General features: G+C 45.2%; 1 protein-coding gene across 2 annotated transcripts in view; it reads right to left on the bottom strand.

Annotated features, from left to right (window-relative positions):
• ITGB5 (integrin subunit beta 5) overlaps window positions 1-21,903 on the bottom strand; it is a 123,517-nt gene that overhangs the window by 67,556 nt on the left and 34,058 nt on the right. For both annotated transcript variants that reach the window (XM_032149979.2, XM_032149980.2), the window contains exons 4-5: window positions 17,137-17,386; window positions 10,198-10,366 (exon numbers count right to left, since the gene is read on the bottom strand). In XM_032149979.2, the coding sequence (XP_032005870.1) occupies window positions 10,198-10,366; window positions 17,137-17,386 (419 nt within the window). The remainder of the gene's footprint in view (window positions 1-10,197; window positions 10,367-17,136; window positions 17,387-21,903) is intronic.

The following is a 21,903-nucleotide window of genomic DNA, read 5'->3' as shown; positions in this document are numbered from 1 at the left end:
TCAACTGTCAGAAAACACAAGTGGGGCCTGCCTGAACATGGGCTGGCTCACTGACCTTGGCTTGCTAATTCAAACACAAGGGAGTCCCAGAATAAAGATGCCATCCCAGAGACTGTAGCTTTAAATTCCTAGGTTCTGTGATCCTGAGGTCAATCTCCCTAATTAAAATTAACAATTGTCCAAATGAAGAGGCCCTCAAGACTGTTATCAATGCAGACCATGGGCCCCAGTTGTCACAGAAGAGTCACCAGGCACACGTACTCTCTCTGCTGGAAAAGATCCACCATGTGAAAAGCAGCATCGTGCCTCAGTGCTGAGAAAGCCCGAGGGAGCACAGCCGATGGGTCTGAGATGCCCTCCAAATTAGGAATGAGAAGGCAGATATCAGAGTTTCCATTTTACAGACAGGGAAGCCAGGGGCAAAGATAAACATTTCACATATCAATCAACATGCTAACCTTGGGACAGTACCAGTGGCCTCCCTGGAAAATCCTGAGGGCTGATAGAGTCACATGATAACTGTTTCTGACAGAGAGGAAACTCTTCGCTCCAGAAAAGAGTGGCACATGCAACTTTCTTCCCCTGGGACTGTTTCAGTACCATTCTACAGTTGGCAAACTGGGTCATGTGGGTTACTGTGATGGTTCCTTAGACTGGGACTGTGCTATCTTTGGAAGCACACCCTTCCCACTTCTCTGTTCCTGTGTGACTTCAAAAGATGGCAGGCTGGGCATGGTGGCTTACGCCTGTAATCCTAGCACTTTGGGAGGCTAAGGCGGGTGGATCACCTGAGGTCAGGAGTTTGAGATCAGCCTGACCAACATGGAGAAACCTCGTCTCTACTAAAAATACAAAAAAAAAATTAGCCGGGCTTGGAGGCGCATGCCTGTAATCCCAGTTACTCGGGAGGCTGAGGCAGGAGAATCGCTTGAACCCAGGAGGCGGAGGTTGCGGTGAGCTGAGATCGTGCCATTGCACTCCAGCCTGGGCGACAAGAGCGAAAACTCCGTCTCAAAAAAAAAAAAAAAAAAAAAAAGATGGCAGATACTCTAATGTCAAGGTTAAGCCATACCAGCAGGTGGATACGGTTTCCAACTCTGGTGCTGCCTTTTGTGGCTGCAAGACTTTGGAGAAGTTACTCCACCTTTCTAGGCTTGTTTCCTCATCAAAGGAGATAGTAAAGCCACCTTCAAAGGAGTATGTAAAAGAAACCCTGTTAAATGCCTGGTACAGAGCCTGGCTCTCAAAAGCACTCAGCCAGTGGTGATCAACAGCATCATTAGCACCAGCACATCATCGGGAAGCAAGAGACCAGGATGACCCCTTGAGAGAGAAGTATACTCTAATTGAACCATGGGTCCAAAGGAGCCAGTCCTTCCACAGAGTCTGTGCTCTGGCTGTGCCTCAGATCCTACACATACATCAGTCCTACAACTACAGTGGTGCTCATGGAGACAGGCACCACGGCTACTTCAACTCTGCATTCCCCACAGCACCTAACAGGGCGTCTTGTACACAGTAAGTACTCAAGACGTTTTCAAATGTAATAACAAAACACTGTCCATTCACCTTTCAAGCAAGCACTGAGGAAGAGGGGACAGGTTTCAAGGCAGGAATGAGGAAGGAAAGGGGACTGACCTGGGCAGCCAGTGGGCAGCTCCCACAGTAGATACGAGCTTGGGGACAGAGGAGTCTCCACAGCACATAAGGGAAAACAAGGTTAGAGGGTCTCCGTGATTGGTTTCCCGAATCATGTTGACATTCAGGCATATTTCCATCCCTTTATAACAATATACACATTCTTTTTAGTTTGTTTTTCCTACTTCCATCCACTGTTTGCAATGAAGTATCTTTTTAAAAAAAAATCTGTTCTGTGGCTAAACTTAATTAGGCCAAAAGTGTAGCATTTCTTTCCTTGGGAAAAAGAAATCCTGGCCTATGACTCAGGATACAGACATTCCTCTTGAGCTCAAATCCCAGCAATGTGCAGGATAACATTTCTAATGTGTACTCTGTGACAGAGCCCAATATGAATTATAGTACATTTTGGAATGAAGAAGGTTGAACCATATGAATTTTCCATTTTTGCAGGAAAAACATCAATAGGCAAATAACAAATATCATCAATAAATATCAATAATTTTAGATGGTTCAATCTAATATTTCCAAACGGGTTGTTTTATTTCCCTTCTAATGGATCTGCAGGCTCAAACCAAATCCCAGAGGATAGAGACTTCTCATCTATCTTTAGTTTTCTCCACCATACCTGCCACTGAGCATTTATTGGACAGCCAATAAATGCTTTCTGAATGGAAAAGTATTACCAAGTAATAGTACTTCTGGTTCTGCTTTAATGAATTTGCATGAAGCACTGTAAATTCCATGGAGGCAGCCTGGTGGATGGGAGGGCGGAAGTCCCATCCAGGATGGGACAAGCTTGGGGCCAGAAGAACCTGGTATTCCTGAACTTCAGAAGCATAAAGGCACCTGTGAGAACGAAGCCTTTGTTCACCAGATGTTTAACAAGGATCTATTATGTGCCCAGCAGTGTGTGGTGCTGGGAATATAGTCATAAAAAAAAAAAAAAAAAGAAAAAAGACATAGTCCCTGCCTTCAGGGAGTTTACTATCTCAAAAGGAGGCAGGCATTCCAGGAATGCTTCAAATAAATAAAAATAAGATGATAACTAGGACAGAAGTGATTAAGGGCTTGCCTGGAGCCAGGGCATCCTGACCTACTCAGGGAAGTCCACCAGGGAGGGCTTCTCTGACAGACAGACAGTGAAACTGAGATCTGAAACACAAACAGGCACAGGTTAGACATTAAAAGGACAACAGATTCAGAGGGAGGAAGCAGGAATGGACAGGTGGAGCACAGGGACTTCCAGGGCAGGGAAGCTACTCTGTGTGATATTTAATGGTGGCTACCTGTTGTTGTACATTTGTTAAAACCCACAGAACTGTACAAACCAAGAGTGAACCCTAATGTGAACTATGGACTCTGGTTGATAATGATGTGTCAACACTGACTGGGTCACTGACTGTAACAAATATACCACACTGATGTGGAATGCTGATGGTGGGGGAGGCTGTGTGTGCAGTGGTCAGAGGGAAGTTGTGGGAATTCTTTATTTTCTATTCATTTTTGCTGTGAACCTAAAACTGCTATAAAAAATAAAATCTACTGAAAGCAAGCAAGCAAGCAAGCAAGAAAGAAAGAAGGAAGGAAGGAAGGAAGGAAGGAAGGAAGGAAGGAAGGAGAGAGAAAGAAGGGAAGGATGGGAAGGGAGAGGAGGTTAGGAAGGAGGGAGGCGAGGAAGGGGAGGGAGGGGAGGGAGCGGAGGGAGGAAGGAAGGAAGGAAGGAAAGAGAGAGAGAGAAAGAAGGGAAGGACGGAGAGGAGGAAGGGGAGGGAGGGCAGGGAGCAGAGGGAGGAAAGAAGGAAGGAAGGAAGGAAGGAAGGAAGGAAGGAAGGAAGGAAGGAAGAAGGAAGGAAGGAAGGAAGGAAGGAAGGAAGGAAGGAAGGAAGGAAGCAAGCAAGCAAACCAGGAATACAGGGAAGGAGTATCAAAGAAAACCAGGAATACAGGAATGGAGTATCCAAACAGAGGAAACAACACATGCAAAGGCCTTGCCTGAGTCAGAGTAACGGACTACAGGTCACTGTGGCTGGAATGCAGAGGCCACAGGTAGAGGCCACAGGCAGAGAGCCTCGCAACAAGAGCCCAAGAGCAAATTCCTGTCTCCTTTCATCTTTGCCCAATGGACATTCCAAGCAAGAAGGAGCCTCTGACTTAAAATAAAAAATTGACATTCTCACCTGGTATGAAAATAGAGCCCCAGCCATCAAAGGGGCCTCCTACCCTTTCCCCCGGATGATTATTCCCTGCCTTGGTCAGTGAAGGGAGCCACCAGCACGTGTAGACACCTCCTAAGCACAGGTGCAAGACAGGCACGTGACTGGTTTACACTAGAGGGCAAAAAGAAACGCAAACTCTCCCAAGTGCCCTGTTCACGATACTGAGTTATGACTCAGCCAGTTCCCACCACTCAATCCAGAACAGCAGCTGTCGGTGGGGCTGCGGAGACCACAACACAGCTCACAGCAGAAGGCAGAGCAAGGAAACCAAGGAGTCCTGCACTTGGGATGTCGCCTCAGAGACCAAAACAGTAGAAGGATTCAGAAGTGCACATGAAACCACTGCCCTCTGCCACATAGAAAGCCAAGGGGAAGCTGCGCCACGCCCGTCTGACAACAACCCCGCAGAGCGGAGGGTCTGCACACCTGCATGCACAATGCCCAGGGAAATCCAGTACTTTAATGGTGCTTCCCAAAGACACGGCAGCACAGGAAGAGCAGGCAGCCTGGCGCTGGATCAAGCCCCGGAAACCTGTGGTGCGATCTGCTAGCAGAAGCAGCTCACACATGCTGAGACAGGCAACGCAGACAGCCGGGAAGCAGAACATGTGGCTGGTCCCTCTCTTCAGGTGGTGCGGAGGTTTGAGGAGTGGGGGGATGCCTTCCCTGAGGAAAGAAAGGCAATTTCCTGTATTTCTCAACTCATGCTTGGAAAAGTGACACAAGTCTGAGGTCTACAAGAAATCAGGTAATAAGTCAAAAGAAAGCAAGTCAATTCTGCAGGAACTGGGAACTGGGAGGGAGCAAGAGGAAACCCTGACAAAGTTGTGCCTGACTCTGGGACTGGGGAATTTTCCACATTTTACAGGTATCTGCAGCAGCCCCTACTGGGTCTGAGGCTTAAGCCTGAGCCAGAAGAGACAAAAAAGCAAAATCAAAGGCCCTGAGCAAAGGAGACAGGGCTGTGACCAAGTCCTCTGAAAGAAGTGGCACTGGCTGGCACAGATGGAAGGCAACCTGGAGCACCTTCCTCCAGTCCCATGCCTCCCTGCATCTCCCAGATGTGCTCTCTGAGGCCTGGAGAAGTCAACTGGCTTCCATGGAGGCAGCCGATAACAGAAGAGGCAGAGCTTGAGTAAGGAAAACATGACTCTAAATTCAGTGCCTTCCTAGGTTTGGAATGTATTATTTAAAAAAAAAAAAAAAATTAAACAGGCTGTGTGCAGTGGCTCACACCTGTAATCCCAGCATTTTGGGAGGCTGAGGTGGGCAGATTGCTTGAGCCCAGAAGTTCAAGACCAGCCTGGCCAACATGGACAAACCCTGTCTTTACTAAAAATACAAAAAAAATTAGCTGGGCAAGGCTGCAGTGAGCCATGATCACACCACAGCACTCCAGCCTGGGCGATAGAGTGAGACCTCCTTTCAAAAAAAAAGAAAAAGAAAAAAAAATTGTTTTAAATAAATAAATGCAGTGTTCCTTGCTCAATAGTGCATTATTGCTACTTCCCAGAGCACACAGTCACTGAGTAATAAAAAGGGCACAGAATTTCAAATCAACAGAACTGGTTCACATTCTGGTTCTACTCCTTACTAAATGCAATTAGTCCCTGTGATACTCAGTTTCCACCCCTGTAAAATGGGAACAACCCTTATCAGAGTCCTACCAATATACTGTAGGATTCTGGTAAGGATCCTCCAACAAGAATCACGGCTCCTCTGAGGCTGTGGTCTTCATTTTAGATAAGATATTCTGGCCAGGGAAGAATAAAGGTCTCAATTCCTGCCAAAAAAATTTTATTTAACACATAAATTTACCTTGTTTGCTTTAAGACTTATTCATCCAACTATTTTTGAGAGGAAATAAATGCTTTAAAAATTGAACACAGTCAAAATTAAGAGAATCAGGATTAAAACAGAAACTCTGTCTAAAGAATACAAAGGATAAGTGCCAGGGCTCTAGCAGTGGAGACAAACAGGGAAACGCATTGGGTTGCACTGATTTATTTTCTGGCTGACGAAAAAAAGCAGCACATAGAATACCATGCAGCCAGCATGTACCCAGCCAAGCTCAAATGTACAAGTAACTTCTTTAACCTGAGAGCCATGAAGAAGAGCAAAGTGATAACTGACAACTTGGGACCCAGAGCTTCTAGGCAACTGCTCACCCTCTGTCCTCCCTAGGCCAAGGGCGTGCCCTGTTTTGAGAGAAGAGGAAAGCAGCCATATTTCCAGTCTGAACCACACATCACACTTCCGCCTGTACAATTTCAGAACAAACAACTTAGAGTCAACTTCTAGAAGGTCCTGGAAGAGAAACTATTATTCTGACCATAAAAAAGTATAAACAGGTTCAATCATAGGCTCTGGGTAAAGATAAGAAATTATAGGCAGTGGCATTCTCCAACTCCAACGCAGCCAGGAACAGTGCATTAGAAAAAATGCCCGCCTTGACGACAGAGGCATCCCTTAGCTGTGGATGCTGTTGGATGGCCTCTCACAGCAATGTGACCTGCAGGGGATAAATAAAGCAACTCAAAACCTCCATTCATAGAAACAGAGTCCTTATCATAAATGGAATGAATCCTAAATAGAAACAGGTAGTTTCTTTCTTTTTGCAAAGAACAACTTTCCAAGAGCAGACCACAGCGGTGGATTTAAAGTCAGACATGTGAATATTCCATACCCCTAAATCCCAAGTTGATAACTAACAGTCCATTCAGGGAAACAAGAATAAGAATAAAACCAGAGTGAGAATAAAACCAGGACAAAGAGCTCCCTGTGGCGCTGGGAGATAGGCCTGTTATCAGCTCCATCTCCAGGGCATAGGGTCAGGGGAAGTAGAGCGTGCAGCGCTGCCGGGGAATTGCCTGGCCAACTCCAGCCCCTGTGACGCACAGAGCCAACTGCACAAGATTCCAGGCCTTCTCCCTCTGTTCCACTGTTTGCAGGACTCAGTGGAAGGGCCTTTAATCTGGCCAGATCAGGAGGAGACACAGCATTCAGTAAACAAAGTAAGGGATACTTAGGACTTACAAATGATAGCCAAGATCTGCTTCAAATATGGGTGTGGTTGGGAATACAAATGAAACAAGACTGGTCATGAGTTAGTAATTATTAAAGACGAACAATGAGTACATGGGGTTTCATTTCACCATTCTTTATTCTGAAACTGTTCCAGAATTTAAAAAAAAAAAAAAAAAAAAGAACCATACATATTCACTGTGGAAATTTAGGTAGATATTAAACAAAAAGCCAAAGAAGAAAATAAGCCTATCACCTATCAGAAAAATATAATCCTGTCACCTGAGACAACCACTGTTACCATTTTGTTCCATTTCTAATCTTTTCCACATTTTCTTTCTTTTGTTTGCAAAACAGAAGTATACTGTCCATATTGTTTTATAACCTGCTTCCCATGCCAATCTTAATTTATCTTATGTATTATTCTGGAAATTCTTAAAACATAAAACATTGAGTTGTATCTTCCCTAAGGACAATTTTTTCTAGAAGAGGGAGCCAAGAGAGAGCAAAGTTACTATTAGAGCCATCTGATACTAATACCTTACATATTATTCAAGTCATTAATTTTTTTTTTTTTTTTTTTTGAGACAGAGTCTTGCTCTGTTGCCCAGGCTGGAGTGCAGTGGCACAATCTCAGCTCACTGAAAGCTCCGCCTCCAGGGTTCATGCCATTCTCCTGCCTTAGCCTCCTGAGTAGCTGGGACTACAGGCACCCACCACCATGCCCAGCTAATTTTTTGTATTCTTAGTAGAGACGGGGTTTCACTGTGTTAGCCAGGATGGTCTCGATCTCCTGACCTCATGATCTGCCCGCCTTGGCCTCTGAGCCACCGCGCCTGGCCTCAGGTCATTAAATATTTTAAATAGTATGACTGTTGCGTAGTCTTTCATCCAAAGGTAGTCCATAAACTACTTCCAATTTTTGGTTACCATAAGGCTATGGTGAGCCAGGAAGGATGACATGTTTTATAAATAGGTGATGTCAAGTGAGAAATAAATTGCTTAGTATGCACCTGAACGTAAACTGACAGCACAATGGAAAAGAAAAGGCGAAGAGAGATGCTGGAGGCTCATCGGCTGCGTAATTCTGAGCAATTATTAACTTCCCAGGTATTCCCTTTTGCAAAGGTCGTGGTGAGGAATAAGAGCAAATTTCAACAGGTATAAGCCTAAAACTTGCTCACAAAGTGCCTCTCCATCAACAATAATTCACCAGGTCCAGGCAATGAATTGAGAAAATCTGCTAGCATCACCTCTGAAATGCTTGAGTCTTGAAATACTGTGTTTTCAAAGGGTTGAAGAGTTCCTCCATTGGGGATGGCACAGGAAGGGTCGACAGACATAAGACTGGATCACATGGCTTCTCAAAGACCACTGTGGTCCAAATGATCAATCATGCCCTTTCAATTCATCTAATTGAATAAAATATACTCAGACACCGCTTAGGCCTGTAATTGGGTTCTTTCTCCAGAGAAAGATGAATTTCTCTCCCAAAAGAAAATCCATAAAATCCTCAAGGTGGGGAGATGAGGGAGATCCTGTGTCTTCTCTGCACTATTTTTTTCCCTACCAAGAAGCAGAATTTGGCTGAATGTCTGTGGAGAAAATACCTCCTATAGTCAATATCTGAAAGTCAGCCAAAAATATAATTTTTCTTTCTGAATCAAATTCATAAACTATTTTGTGAAACATCTGAAAGGTTCAGAACTGAATACATTCTAACTGTGTTTCCATGTGTCTCTCTCAGACTGCTAAAAGACACCAGGGACTTCTGAATCAAACCATTTGGCTCTGGCCAGTAGCTGGGAAAAGGCCACACGGCAGCTTTCCTGGATAGGAAGCCACTGTTACCTTCTTCTCCAGGAGGGGCCCACGGACTCTGTGATGGGCAGGACCACAGTGGGATCAAGAGAATGGCAGATGGCTGTTGTTGCTTTCTTTACATTTTACCTTCTCCTCATCCATTTCCTTCTGCCATCTTGGTTTTTTATTTCGGAAAGGACAACTGGGGTTTTCTTCCCATCTTGTCAAGGATTGAGTGGAGAGGAAACAGGAGTCTGTGTGACACACCAGACTCAAGCTCTGAGGTCACAAACTATGTAAGTGAGCAATTAAGTGCTTACCACTTAGTAAGTGAATAGCAGCTGCCATATGCAGGCTCTCTAGACTGAGTTCTAGCCTCTGACCCTGCCCTCCCTAAACGGAAGAGTCCCCACCTATTGAGGAATCTGCCTGAATTTTCAAGAAAGCATTACCAATTATTCACACTCTATTGATGACCACTATGAAAAAATACTAAACGTATGCACAAAGACTAAGAAGAGACAGACATTTTTAAAGTATGTGTTATGATAGTGAATTCAAGAGTGGTTTTTTTTTTTGTTATTGTTATTGGGTTGTTTCAACAGTAGAAAATTATTTTAAGACTATGTTATCACCAACATTCCATTTATATATTTTGCTAAGATTGGAACCTCTCGAAGCATGAGTTCATTTCTGATCTAATTCTAGGCCCTCCCTCTGGATTCATATATCACAGAGAAGCAGGAGGAAAACAACTAGAATTGCAACCAAAGATGCCACACAATTCTTTTTCTTTTTTTTTTTTTTAATTTGAGACAGAGTCTCACACTGTCGCCCAGGCTGGAGTGCAGTGGCGTGATCTCCACTCACTGCAACCTCCGCCTCCTGGTTCAAGCGAGTCTCCTGCCTCAGCCTCCCGAGTAGCTGGGATTACAGGCACCCGCCACCATGCCCGGCTAGTTTTTTTTGTATTTTCAGTAGAGACAGGGTTTCACTATGTTGGCCAGGCTGGCCTTGAACTCCTGACCTCGTGATCCGCCTGCCTCAGCCTCCCAAAGTGCTGGGATTACAGGCGTGAGCCACCGCGCCAGGCATCACACAATTCTTTTTCAACTGGGTTTCCCAAGAGAGCAATCTCTAAGGTTTGCCAAAATTGGTCCAGAAAGCTCTACAAGTTTCTATGCCTATAACTTGACCTTTACTTTTTTCCCCTGAAAATAAACCAAAAAGCCAATGTATAAATGCAGACAGCTGTCTTCTGGCAGACAGTACTCCATTGCACACAACCACACCCTGACACAGAGACACAGACCAGCCCAATCCATTTCCGAGCTCCGGCTGATTTGACTGCTGTAGATTTCCCAGAGGTTCCACAGAGCTCACCCTTTGACTTCAGAGTGGTCAGGAGCCACATGCTGGGGCACTCAAAGACTCCTGCAGGAAGTACCAACACCCACTGATGCTCTCTACCTTGACCTCCCCGCGCAGGGACAGGACCAGAAAGGAAAGTTACCTTGCAGACGGCTGCCTGGAGTACTGCATCAAAGCCCCCCTCAGGGGCATCTCGGTTACGGGACACCCTCTGTTTCCGAACTTCCTCATTGAAGCTGTCCACTCTGTCTGTGAGAGGCAGCAGATGGCGGAACCCAAAGGAGGGGACGCAATTTGGAAACAACTTGTAACTGGAGAGAAAGAAGAGAAGAGTCACTTTTCCATCATTGTCTGTAAATCTTAACCAAGTGTTCTGAGCATTCACTGAGTGCCTTGAGAGGCACCAATAACTATTTACCCAGCACCTACTATATGCCCCTAGGACAGGCACAGCAGAGAGAGCAAAGATAAATAACATAGTCCCTATTCTCCAAACATCAGCCCTAAACTGCAGGCAAGGCAGTATATGCCAAGTTATAAATGAATGGTATGGACAAATGGTTCAAAGGAAACAGAGATAATAGTAGGCTACTGTTGTTGGAGGAAGACTTGACATGGGCATTGAAAGGTATGTGGGACCCGGGGTGTGGGCCAGCCTAGGCAGAGTGGAGAGGAAGTGTCCTCTGGGCTAAGGAACATGGATGATGCCCAGTGAGGGCAATGTAAGTGCAGTTACTCCATGCAACCAGCTTCTACATCAATGCTGCTGCAACGCAACAAAGGATGACAGGATCACATAATCTCGTCATGTCAACCCACTAAGTGACCAAGATGTGCAGGCACATGGACAAATGCTCAATGGAACAGGAATGAAAACATCTTATCTGCTTCTTCATTCGTTTCTAAACATTGTACCAACAAACTACCAATTCTGCTAAATGCAATAAAAATTATTTAGAAACTAAGCATCTTCAAATGAAAAGTTATGTCTGGAAATTAGGAAAGAAGGAAGTATTACACATCAATAGTAGGTTAATACCAAGCCTTTCTCCTGAAATATGGGGTGATCTCCTTTTCAGTCTCCTGTGGAGACTCCAGGTGGCCCCATTCCTGAAGGAAGTTACTTTCCACTACAGCTCTAAGAGTTTCAGCTTGATCTAGAGCTAATAAAGTCGGAAGAGAGAGCTTATATTGTTTCGCCAATGGGTTCACAAAGTAAAGGGAAGAGGGGAGAGTGTCCCAGCCAGAGAAGAGCACGTGCAAGAGTCCTGTGGCAGGAGGGAGCACAGAGCCCAAGGACAGAGGGAGGTCGGGGGGCTGTGGTGCAGAGTAACGGGTGAGGATGGGCGAGGAGGAGCCTGGGAGGCAGGCTGGGTCAGACTGTGCAGGGTCTCCAGCCGTGTTAAGGAAGTCGCTCTTTCAGGATAAATGATGGAAAACGAGCACTAACAGGCCTGAGGGAAAGGCTTTATAATCTAATTCAAGCTGCATACATGGGAAAGAAAACAGCCTTAGCAACAGCTAGGAGGACCCTGCCTTAAATGCTGTCAAAAAGTAGCCTCACCAGGGCAGGTCTGGGCAGGCTGCCTTCTGTAAAGGAGCAATCTTTGGTTCTCTAAGGGGCCATTCCATTCCCTCTCAGGGCTACAGTCCCTTCTCCATCCACACAGTCACAACAGCACAGCACAGAGTCCCCAGCAACAGGCCCACCCTGCACAGAATCAATCAGCCCCACTCCTATGACAGTCACGCTCCCCCTCTCGGGGCCGGTGGCAGCGATGGGATCTCCCTGCCTGGCTTTCCTTTGTGTTTCTCCCTTCTCCTTTCCTGAAATCTTCATGAACACCTTGTACTTGGACAGGTGGAACTCTCTTTTAACCTCAGCCTCGGGCCACCCAAACTATCCATTACCTCCTCGTTTTGTCATGAAAAGAACAATCATGGAAATTACATTCCCAGCTGGAAGAAGGAAGTGAGGTCCCATCTGTAGCTATTTGGCAAGTGGATCATAGGCCCAGAAGGAAGTAAGTCTATCCAAACTCTCCCCCTCTCTCTTCCTCCAAGATCCTGCCCTCACCTATGTGGCTCCGGCCCATGATTTAGGACTTCAGGTGTGTGTTTTTTTTTTACACTTGGTCCTGTTGGTTGTGGACAGGGAAGAAAAAAACTGAATAATGATTGCTGTTTAACCAGGAAAGCTGTGAGAAACTCAGCTACAGCTCAGCATGTTTTACCTCCTCCCTTTCACTTCCACAAACAGCAAACAGCAACGAGCAGATACATTTTTACTGCAAGAATGACTGTTAAGTAGTTAGGAATTAGAAAATGTGTTTGCCAGAGAGAAGCCTTCATTGCAGAGAATTTACTATAACCAAGTCAGAGTCACTTAGGAAAAGAGCTTTGTCACACAGATGCTAGGAGTGTCTCCATTGACACTGGGGTAGGATGTCACCTGTGACGAGTTATCTGACTTAACCCCAGAACAGCTGTCTGAGTGGCCTGAAGATCCAGATGTTCTGGGGTCATGCCAGGAGACTATCCTACCCCTCTCATGTGTCTGTGCTGTGAGACCCCAAATAAGCGCCATGCACACAGAGTTACTAAATTAAGGATTATTAACAAGAGAGATAAAAAATAAAATATATATGGTTAAAGAGCCAAGGGAGTGTCTGTATGTATAAAAAGTGAATCCAATTTGAAGACACCAGACCTAGGCAAATCCAGAAAACAATCTAATGCCTCAGGAGAGTATCATGGATCAAGCTGACATGGAAAGGCTCTCCATGTCATGGAACAGGAATGAAAACATCTTATCTGCTTCTTCTAACTCTAAACATATACAACTGCTGGATAAAACGTAATTAAAAAATTTTTAATATATAGCCTAGACTGGAAGCTTAGAAAGTAAATCCCAGAAATGAAGAGGAAATCATTCAATAAATGAACGGACCTTTCAGAAGTATTTGGTTTTGGCAAAAAAAAAAAAAAAAAAAAAAAAAAAGAAAAGAAAAGAAAACCCCAAAAAACAAAAAACAAATGAATGGACTTAAAAGAATAGGTGGGGGCCAGGTGCAGTGGCTCACGCCTGTAATCTCAGCACTTTGGGAGGCTGAGGCAGGCGGATCACCTGAGGTCAGGAGTTCAAGACCCGCATGGCCAACATGGTGAAACGCCATCTCTACTAAAAATACAAAAATTACCTGGGCATGGTGGTGGGAGCCTGTAATCCCAGCTACTCAGGAGGTTGAGTCAGGATAATCACTTGAACCCAGGAGGTGGAGGTTGCAGTGAGCTGAGATCCCGCCACTGAACTCCCGCCTGAGTAACAGAGAGAGACTCGGTCTCAAAAAAAAAAAAAAAAAAAAAAGTAGGTAGGAAATGGGCAGGCACTCATGACAAGGATATCCGCAATGGGTCAGGTCTTGACTGATGCCCTACAGGCTTGGAGCAAGGTCTACCAGGAATAGATGCTGAGCCTTAGTCCCGCACAGGGCTGAACACTGGAATAGGGCTCTCTGCATAAAGCCAAACACTACAATGAGCTGCTGTGCCACTAAAACCAGAAACAGAAAAACTCCAGCTACTGGTCTAGGAAAGCAGCACGGAAGCTGACCATCTACCATTAATGAGACGAATTACCCATAAAAACTGTAACTCCAGGCCTGAGCAATTGGAATACACTGCTTTTATGGTGAAGACATCTCCAACTGAAAAATTAACAGAAAAACTAGTCCCACGGTGAACCTGGATATTCTCGACAACAGCAAACATAAAACTGCTCCGCAGAGATGCCCCCACAACCTCCAAGGAAGATGTGCTAACGAAAAGCTTATAAATCGCATGAAAAACAATTCATGAAGGCACGTCAGCAGGTCCAATACACTGACCAGCTGTGGATCCACCTGAAGGATCCACAATTCAAGAAACAGAAACAGAATAATTTAAAATACTTTAGGCCGGGTGTGGTGGCCCACCCCTGTAATCTCAGCACTTTGGGAGGCCAAGGTGGGTAGATCATCTGAGGTCAGGAGTTCAAGACCAGCCTGGCCAACATGGTGAAACCCTGTCGCTACTAAAAAATACAAAAATTAGCTGGGTATGGTGGCATGTGCCTGTAATCCCAGCTACTCGGGAGGCTGAGGCAGAAGAATCACTTGAACCCAAGAGACACAGGATGCCGTGCTGCCTGGACTTGGGGAGACAAAGCTCGGCCTGCTCACCAAGCCACAGTGTGCCCCCACGCTGCATGTGCCTCCCCAGCTTAGAGAAGACAGCTTCACGTAACTCAGGCCTGAGGTTTCCTTCCACACTCTCATTCTTCACTGGACTTCCTGCCTTACAAGCAGCTTTTCAGTGTGCCTTGTACTCACTGTCAGGAGTTTTACTGTCTGCAACAGGCTCTGCCTTAGAGGACTTGGAGAGCGAGCTCTGAATAAGTAATGTGTCATAACTTTGAATATTTAAATGCTGAGCGCCTAGAGCCAGCCCTTGATTCTCTGTCAGCTTCCAATCTAGTGTCTTGGTCAGTGGAAGGGCCTTGAAAGAATGAAAGTGGGGACACACCCTATCTGTCTGGAGACAGGGCCCAATTAGGACAGAGGTGAAAAGAAGCAAATAAAATCACTATTCCAGATGAACTGATAAAAGGCTTAAGGCTTGCCATTAAGATGCTGTTGTACCTGGTAAGCAGCAAAATTTCAACAAAAAACATTTGGCACCCAGACTTAGCTGAAAAGGGCTTTGGAGACAGGATCAAAGTAATAATAGTCCCTGTGGCCACCTGTCACCAGAAGGGAGCTAAACCCAGCAAATGATGATGCCTAGTGCCTCTTCGTGGTTAAAGAATTTAGAGTTCATTTGTATTTAAAACTTTTTCTCGTCTGTTTTTCCACCAGTGTCAGTTCCCAACACCTGGAGAAGATCTAAATCAGCTTCTAGGAGAGTATACAGAGGATCTGGAGGGATTCAGAAAAGCCCATGCCACCAGCACACTAACTTGCTCCCATCACCCAGCCCAACTTGGAGCTGGGAGCTCTGAAGGCTACCAAAGAGGACTTGTGGTGAGGGAAGGGCTCAGGGTTTAAGAACAGCTCTCTCCCCTTGGTGGCAGCTGGAAGACCAAGAATTGAGAATGGCATCACAAGATGGAAGGAGCTGGATCCCTGAGTTACTGCATGGAGAGCTGCCAAGGAAAGCAGCTCAGCCCTCATCAGATTTTGCACAAGCGAAAACAAAAACGTTCATTGTGTTGAGCCACTGAGATTTGGAGACTGTACATTACTGCAGCATAGCCTACTATGATCCTCAGGTAAGCCCCTAGGAGGTTGGGGTAGGGTGGTTTTGGAGCAGGTATTATTACTCAGCCTAAGGTAAAGTATCTGTGTTGTAGTGTGATTTGAATGGGGAAGAAGGCATTATATTAAATGCAAATGCAGGCCGCGTACAGTGGCTCATGCCTGTAATCCCAGCACTTTGGGAGGCTGAGGTGAGTGGATCACTTGAGGTCAGGAGTTCAAGACCAGCCTGGCCAATATGGTGAAACCCCATCTCTACTAAAAATACAAAAATCAGCCAGCTGTGGTGGCAGGTGCCTACAGTCCCAGCTACTCAGGAGGCTGGGGCAGGGGAATCGGCTTGAACCCAAGAGGCAGAGGTTGCAGGGAGCCGAGATCGTACCACTGCGCTCCAGCCTGGGCAACAGAGCAAGACTCCGTCTCAAAAAATAATGCAAATGCAGACTCTAAAATAGTTTGTCTGTATTCATATTCCAGCTCTACCCCTTGCTGTTTGTATAATATTGGGTAAGTTATTCTCTCTAGGCCTCAGTTTCTACATCTTTAAAATCTGGCTTATACCTACCTTAGAGACCTCAACAGATTGTTATGAGATGTAAATGAGATAATCCACAGAAAATATTTAGTATGGGGCTTGACACTTAGTAAAAACTTAAGTCTTAGTTGTTCCTTATCTCATGACTAGTTTTGGACCTTACAACACAAACCCTCACTAAAGTTAAATGTGGAGATGAGGAAAGCAAGAGTTGGAAGTTACCACTCACTGCAGTCACTTGCATAATCTTGACATTTAAAGAAACTCCTGAAAGACTAAAAAGGAAAGAAACCAACCTAGTAGAGGTTGTGTTACATGGGCTGAAGAATGCAATCTCCTCATACAACCACCACCCCCAGCATGCACACAAACACCCCATGGCAGAGACCTGCTCACTAATCCTACTTCTTCTGATTCCTGGGCCTACAGCTACACTAGTTCCCAGCCTCCTGGCTCAGTCTAATAGCATGTGGGAGCGGGCATGGCAAAGGCCTATCCTCCTGTGCATGACCCTCTAGGTAGCATGACCTTAGGGGCCATGTGTGGAAGATGGTAAAGCCTAGAAGATGGAAGGCACCTAAGTCCCTGAGTCACTGCTTGCAGGAGAAGTTCCACGGATGAAGAGACCCAGATGGACTTAAAAAGCAGGAAATAAACTTCCAGCAAGTTTCAGCCATTATACACTTTGTTATTATAGACTTTGTTGCAGCAGTTAGAGACACCTGTTTTCTAATAATATGTCAAATCTTTTCTAGTTCAGGTGTTTATGTTGAAAAAAAATTCTTACATTTAAAATAGGATTTTAATCTAATTATGTGAAAATAAGTTATAGTTATTCATAGAAAAACAACAGGGACAAATTTTGAATTCATTTCTCCCCAAGCACCTCGGTTACTACAAGCAAGGGGAAAGTTTAAGTTGCCCTGCCTGCTGCCTCCCTGATAATCTGGATCCATCACTCCCTGAGAACATTTTCTGAATTCTATTAATGTGAGCAAATGGTGCTGTGCATGGCAGGCAGGAAAATCAAGGGGTTGTGATCATTTTATCTTTATAATCTTGTGACAGTTCACTCACTTCTTCACATGTCAGGAAAGGAGAGAATGTATGCTTATCATTAATCAAATTAAACGCCTAAGCCTGGACACCCCTCCTAACCATGCCTTCCTTAATTCTTTCTTTGAGCTAAATTTTCCTGCTACTCCATTCTCCCACCCTTAAGTACCCAACAGAAGGGCAACCGGTCACTTACCCAATGCATGGATTGGTCTGGTACCTCGGTGCCGTGTAGGAGAAAGGAGAGATGTCCTTATCGACAAAAGACCCAAATCCCAACCGGAAGTTGCTGGTGAGCTTCCTCATCTCCTCTGCGAGTTTGGTGCCCAGGCTCCGGATATTGTCCAAGTCATCCTTCATGGACAGGGAGAGGTCCATCAGGTAGTACAGGTCCACAGGATAGTCCTCCACCTGGCGAACCTGTAGCTGGAAGGTGGTCTTGTCACCTGCACCAACAGAGAGGCCACGCGTGTTAGAGGTTGTGCAACCTGCTGAGGGCTGAGGGATGGGATTTGCTTTCAAAGCTAGTTCACCTCTTACTGTTCTTTAGTGATTGTGTGCCTCCCAGAAGATTTTTCTTGGAAGTAAAGTACCTGAAGGGAATACAGTGCTGAGAATGGAGGCCTGGGTTCTCCTTCCCAAACACTCGGCTTAACATTTCTTTTTCTATTTTATTTTATTTTTTTGAGATAGAGTGTTGCTTTGTCGCCCAGGCTGGAGTGCAGTGGTGCGATCTCGGCTCACTGCAACCTCTGCCTCCCAGGTTCAAGCGATTTTCATGCCTCAGCCTCCTGAGTAGCTGGGATTACAGGTGCCCACCACCATGCCTGGCTAATTTTTGCATTTTTAGTAGAGACGGGGTTTCACTATGTTCACCAGGCTGGTATTGAACTCCTGGCCTCAAGTGATCCACCTACCTCAGCCTCCCAAAGTGCTGGGATTACAGGAGTGAGCCACCACGCCTGGCCTGGGCTTAGCATTTCTAAGGAAACTCCTTAACAACCAGGCTCCTTGGTAGTGTTCCGTCTTCTCAGCAACAAGGACCCTTGGGTAATCAGTGGACAGTGAACCAGACAATTTCATGAACACAAACTGGGTGGAGAATAGCCCACCAACCACATACCAACTCCAGAGAAAGACCCAGCCACGATGGGAATGTGCGTTTGAAACAAAAAGCAGGAAGAAATGAACAAAAGAGGGGTGTGGGCCTGAGTGGGGAAGAACTAAGTTGGGGAGAGAGATGTGCAAGGCAAGGGAGGGCAGAGAAACAAAGATGGTTGTTTAAAATACCCCAATGGGCAAAAATATGCATGCCTATGCCACATCACCTGTTTTTGTTTCTATTTCTCTCGCCATTTACCAGACTAGTATTTACTTTGGGGGGCATATTTGATGTTTTGGGACATCACAGGCACAATTCATTATCATCGGAAACTACATATATAAATACAGGAAGACCGATTCCAAATTTTAGCTCTATCAAAAAAAGAAAACAAGAAGAAAGAGAAAAGACAGCACTAGATTTGTCTACCACCTACAATAAGATAGCCAACAGGCAGAGAAAAGGGGAATTAATTCAGAGGAAAAGAACAAAGAGAAAAGCCAGTGTCTAGCAGGTGTGGACTTTGCTGTCTCACTCTATAGAGTTCAGAGAGGCTCAAGTCAGGGCAATAACTGGAAGACCCAGGCCAGGATAATGATCTTGAAATCATTTCATAATTTCTAAAAACAAACCACTTACAACCAACTTTAAGGCTCAACTCATACCAGATCATTCTATCTGCCTTGGGCTTATTAACATTTCAGGAGTGCCAAGAGATGTCCTATTTATCCTGCAGTAGAACTGTCTATACATACTTGAAATTTGGATAGATTCTTTGTGTGTTTAGAGGCACAACAGCAAAGGTGGCCTCACTCCTGCCCAGCAGGTCTACACCTGAATTGCCAGCAGCCACATCTCAGAGCAACCGGTCTTTCATCTCAAGCTGACAACTAGCAAACTGAAGCCTTCTTTAATTTGCAGGGAACTCAACCCTCTGTGCTCCCTCTCCTCCTCTCACCGTGACAACAAGGCATATTTCACTAACTAGACCACGAGGAATCCAATGATCAAAAGATTTTAGTTCAAGTTCCAGCTGTGTCCCTCGAATAGGAGTGCAACCTGGACCTCAGTTTCTTGAAATATAAAATGGAAATAACAACAACGCTCACAGCATCAGTTAAGCCTATGATGCGCTTATGAGGGAGAGCAGTGTTTTATGAGCAGTACAGGCTTGCATGGATGCAGTATGATTATGATCATTACTGCTTGTAGTCAGAGTGGCAGCTCTGAGCCTGCTTCCCCTGACTTGTCTTTGCGTGTACTGTTCTAGGCGCCTCAGGATTGATGGAGTTTGAGTTGCCTATTGATATAAGCCTATTTTTTAAAACCATCAGAGTCTGACTCAAACAGAGGAATGTTCAAGGTTTTCTTCCAGAATGAATTCCAGGCTGCTGCAGTGTCTGCCTTTGGTCAGACAGACACAGCTGGTCCCGCCAGAGGGCTCCTTGGGTGCCACATCATAGTGAGGAGGGGCAGGGAGGAGGGGGGAGTTGGGGGAAGGGAGCTCCCTCCTTGGCCCTTGCATGGGCAGACAACAGACCCCAAATGCACAGAGCCTGCAATCCTATTTCCTCTTCCTGATGCCATGATCTTTTCACAGGTCTTCTGCATTTTCAGCCACCTGTCCCCCGAAGTTCCCACCTACAACTTATTTTATCCAAAATCTACTTCTACTTTTTTACGAATTATAAGAAATTAACAGATGGGCACTTTAAAACCAGGAAACAAATAATTGGCTTGGATTCTGGGAGGCAGAGAGGCATCTATGGGATAGAGGCTTGGAAGCAAGAAAGCTGAGTTTGAATCCAGACCTGGTCACCAAGGACTAGGGAGAACTCAGGCTCTCTTCAACTCACTGTTCAGTTTCTGCATCAGTCAAGTGGGGAGGATATTAACTATTGTAGGGATTAAAAGAGATAAACACCACACAAATGTTCCTATACAAAGAAAACTTTGGCCTCGGTTTTCCCAAAAGTCAATTACTGAAGCAATTTCCTGTGAGGATAAAGAGAGAGACAGAAAATCCTGCCAGCAACTTGAATTTCAACAGCTACAGCCTTGGGCATACAAATTTAACCCTAAATTTTCCAGACATGAAGGCTGAGGGAAAGAAGGCATGATATATAGGTCCCTTTGTATCCTAAGAGGCTATCTATTCTGAAGCAAGAAACTTCTTGGCATTACATTCTAAGAGAAATTGATCAGTAACACACACACACACACACGCACACACACACACACGCACACACACACACACACACCCCTTCCCAAAGGAAGGCTGCAGTTGTTAAAAAGAAATACTGTCCCATTTTTCCAGAAAGAGAGGGATGTAAGAAAGATGGTAACACCACTGATGTTCAGAGCGAGGGTTTATTGCTGCCTCTAATATATTTGATTTCAACTGCCACAGACTCCTGAATAGGCCGTGGCAATGACAGAATCTTCTGTCAGCAGATCCTGGAGGGACTGACATTCCTGGTCAGATCTGTGGTGAGGGCGTTAAGCTTCCAGTGTACCAACTCCCCAAAAAGGGAGGCCTCTAATGTTAGCAGCCTGAAGGTGAAGCCATTAATGCATGTGAAGTGCACTTTCTGCAGAGAGAAGGTCTTGGGTATGTTTTCCACCTTTGGGTACACTTCCAGAACCATGCACGCTTAAGCACTCTCCTCCCTTCCAACTCTTTCCCAGCCACGCTGCTTTCCTTTAAAAACACCCCAGACTTTAACCAATCGCCACCTCCCGCTGCCCAGCAGAGTGGGAAGGGCTTCTCACCCTTAATTTGCCTGTCTTAGTCTCTGGTGACACCATTCCGGCCCATGTGTCAGGATTCATCCTTCTCTGCTCCTTCCCTCTCCACTTAGGGTCTCTACAGGTTCATGTATCCCTGTGGCTGTATCCCTTCTCTCTGGGGCTATTCCACGTAATTCCTGCCAGCCTCAGGACCAGGGGCAGGACTAGAGAAATGGCAAACTCAAAACAGAAGCTGATCACCTGGCACCAGTGAAATGCTACCCCAGGCAGCCCCTCTCATGTCCTTCTGCTTGTTCCTGGTTCCACAGAACCCAGCTCCAACTGCATTTTGCACAGAATTTCTGCACTGCTCAGTTTGTAAGTACAGGTTCTTCCACTGTAATCGGGTATCAACTAGCATTCCATCTGAAATGTATTTTTAAAGCCTTCTTCTCTCTGCCTTCCCTTTAATAAAAAGTGAAAAGTTGGTATTTTCCTTAGGGATATATATCAAATAACAAACATTTCTAGAGAGTGAGTTGAGAATTCCAGCAAAAACCTTTTTTTTTTTTTTTTTTTTTTTTGAGACAGGGTCTTCTTCTGTCACCCAGGCTAGAGTACAGTGGCACAACCACAGCTCACTGCAGCCTCAACCTCCCAGGTTCAAGCAATCCTCCCACCTCAGCCTCCCAAGTAGCTGGGACCATAAGCATGTGCCACCACACCTGGCTAATTTTAAAATTATTAGTAGAGACAAAGTCCTGCCATGTTGCCCAGGCTGGCCTCAAACTCCTGAGCTCAAGTGAACCTCCCCTTCAGCCTCCCAAAGTGCTGGGATTATGGGTGTGAGCCACAAGCCCAGCCTCAAAAACTTTTTTTAAATTTTTATTTATTTTTTCTTCTTTCTTTTCCCTCAGTTTCCTGCCTTTGAGCCAAAAACTCTTAAGACTGATTTTGTTCAAAGTGTTAAGACAAAGTAATACCTCAGCAAATAAAGACCCTTGCCATCCCAAAATAAATGCAAATGGTTTTTGATTCCCTAGAAGTACTATTCTGTGCTGGAAACTGAAAGAAAGAAGGGAAACATAAAAATCCACTCTGTTATAACAGGACTACAACTGAACAGAAAAT

The sequence above is a fragment of the Hylobates moloch genome, unplaced genomic scaffold (assembly GCF_009828535.3).
Source record: "Hylobates moloch isolate HMO894 unplaced genomic scaffold, HMol_V3 SCAFFOLD_4, whole genome shotgun sequence".
NCBI lineage: Eukaryota > Metazoa > Chordata > Mammalia > Primates > Hylobatidae > Hylobates > Hylobates moloch.
Note: the sequence above shows the minus strand (reverse complement) of the source record. Positions and strands in the feature narration are given on the sequence as shown.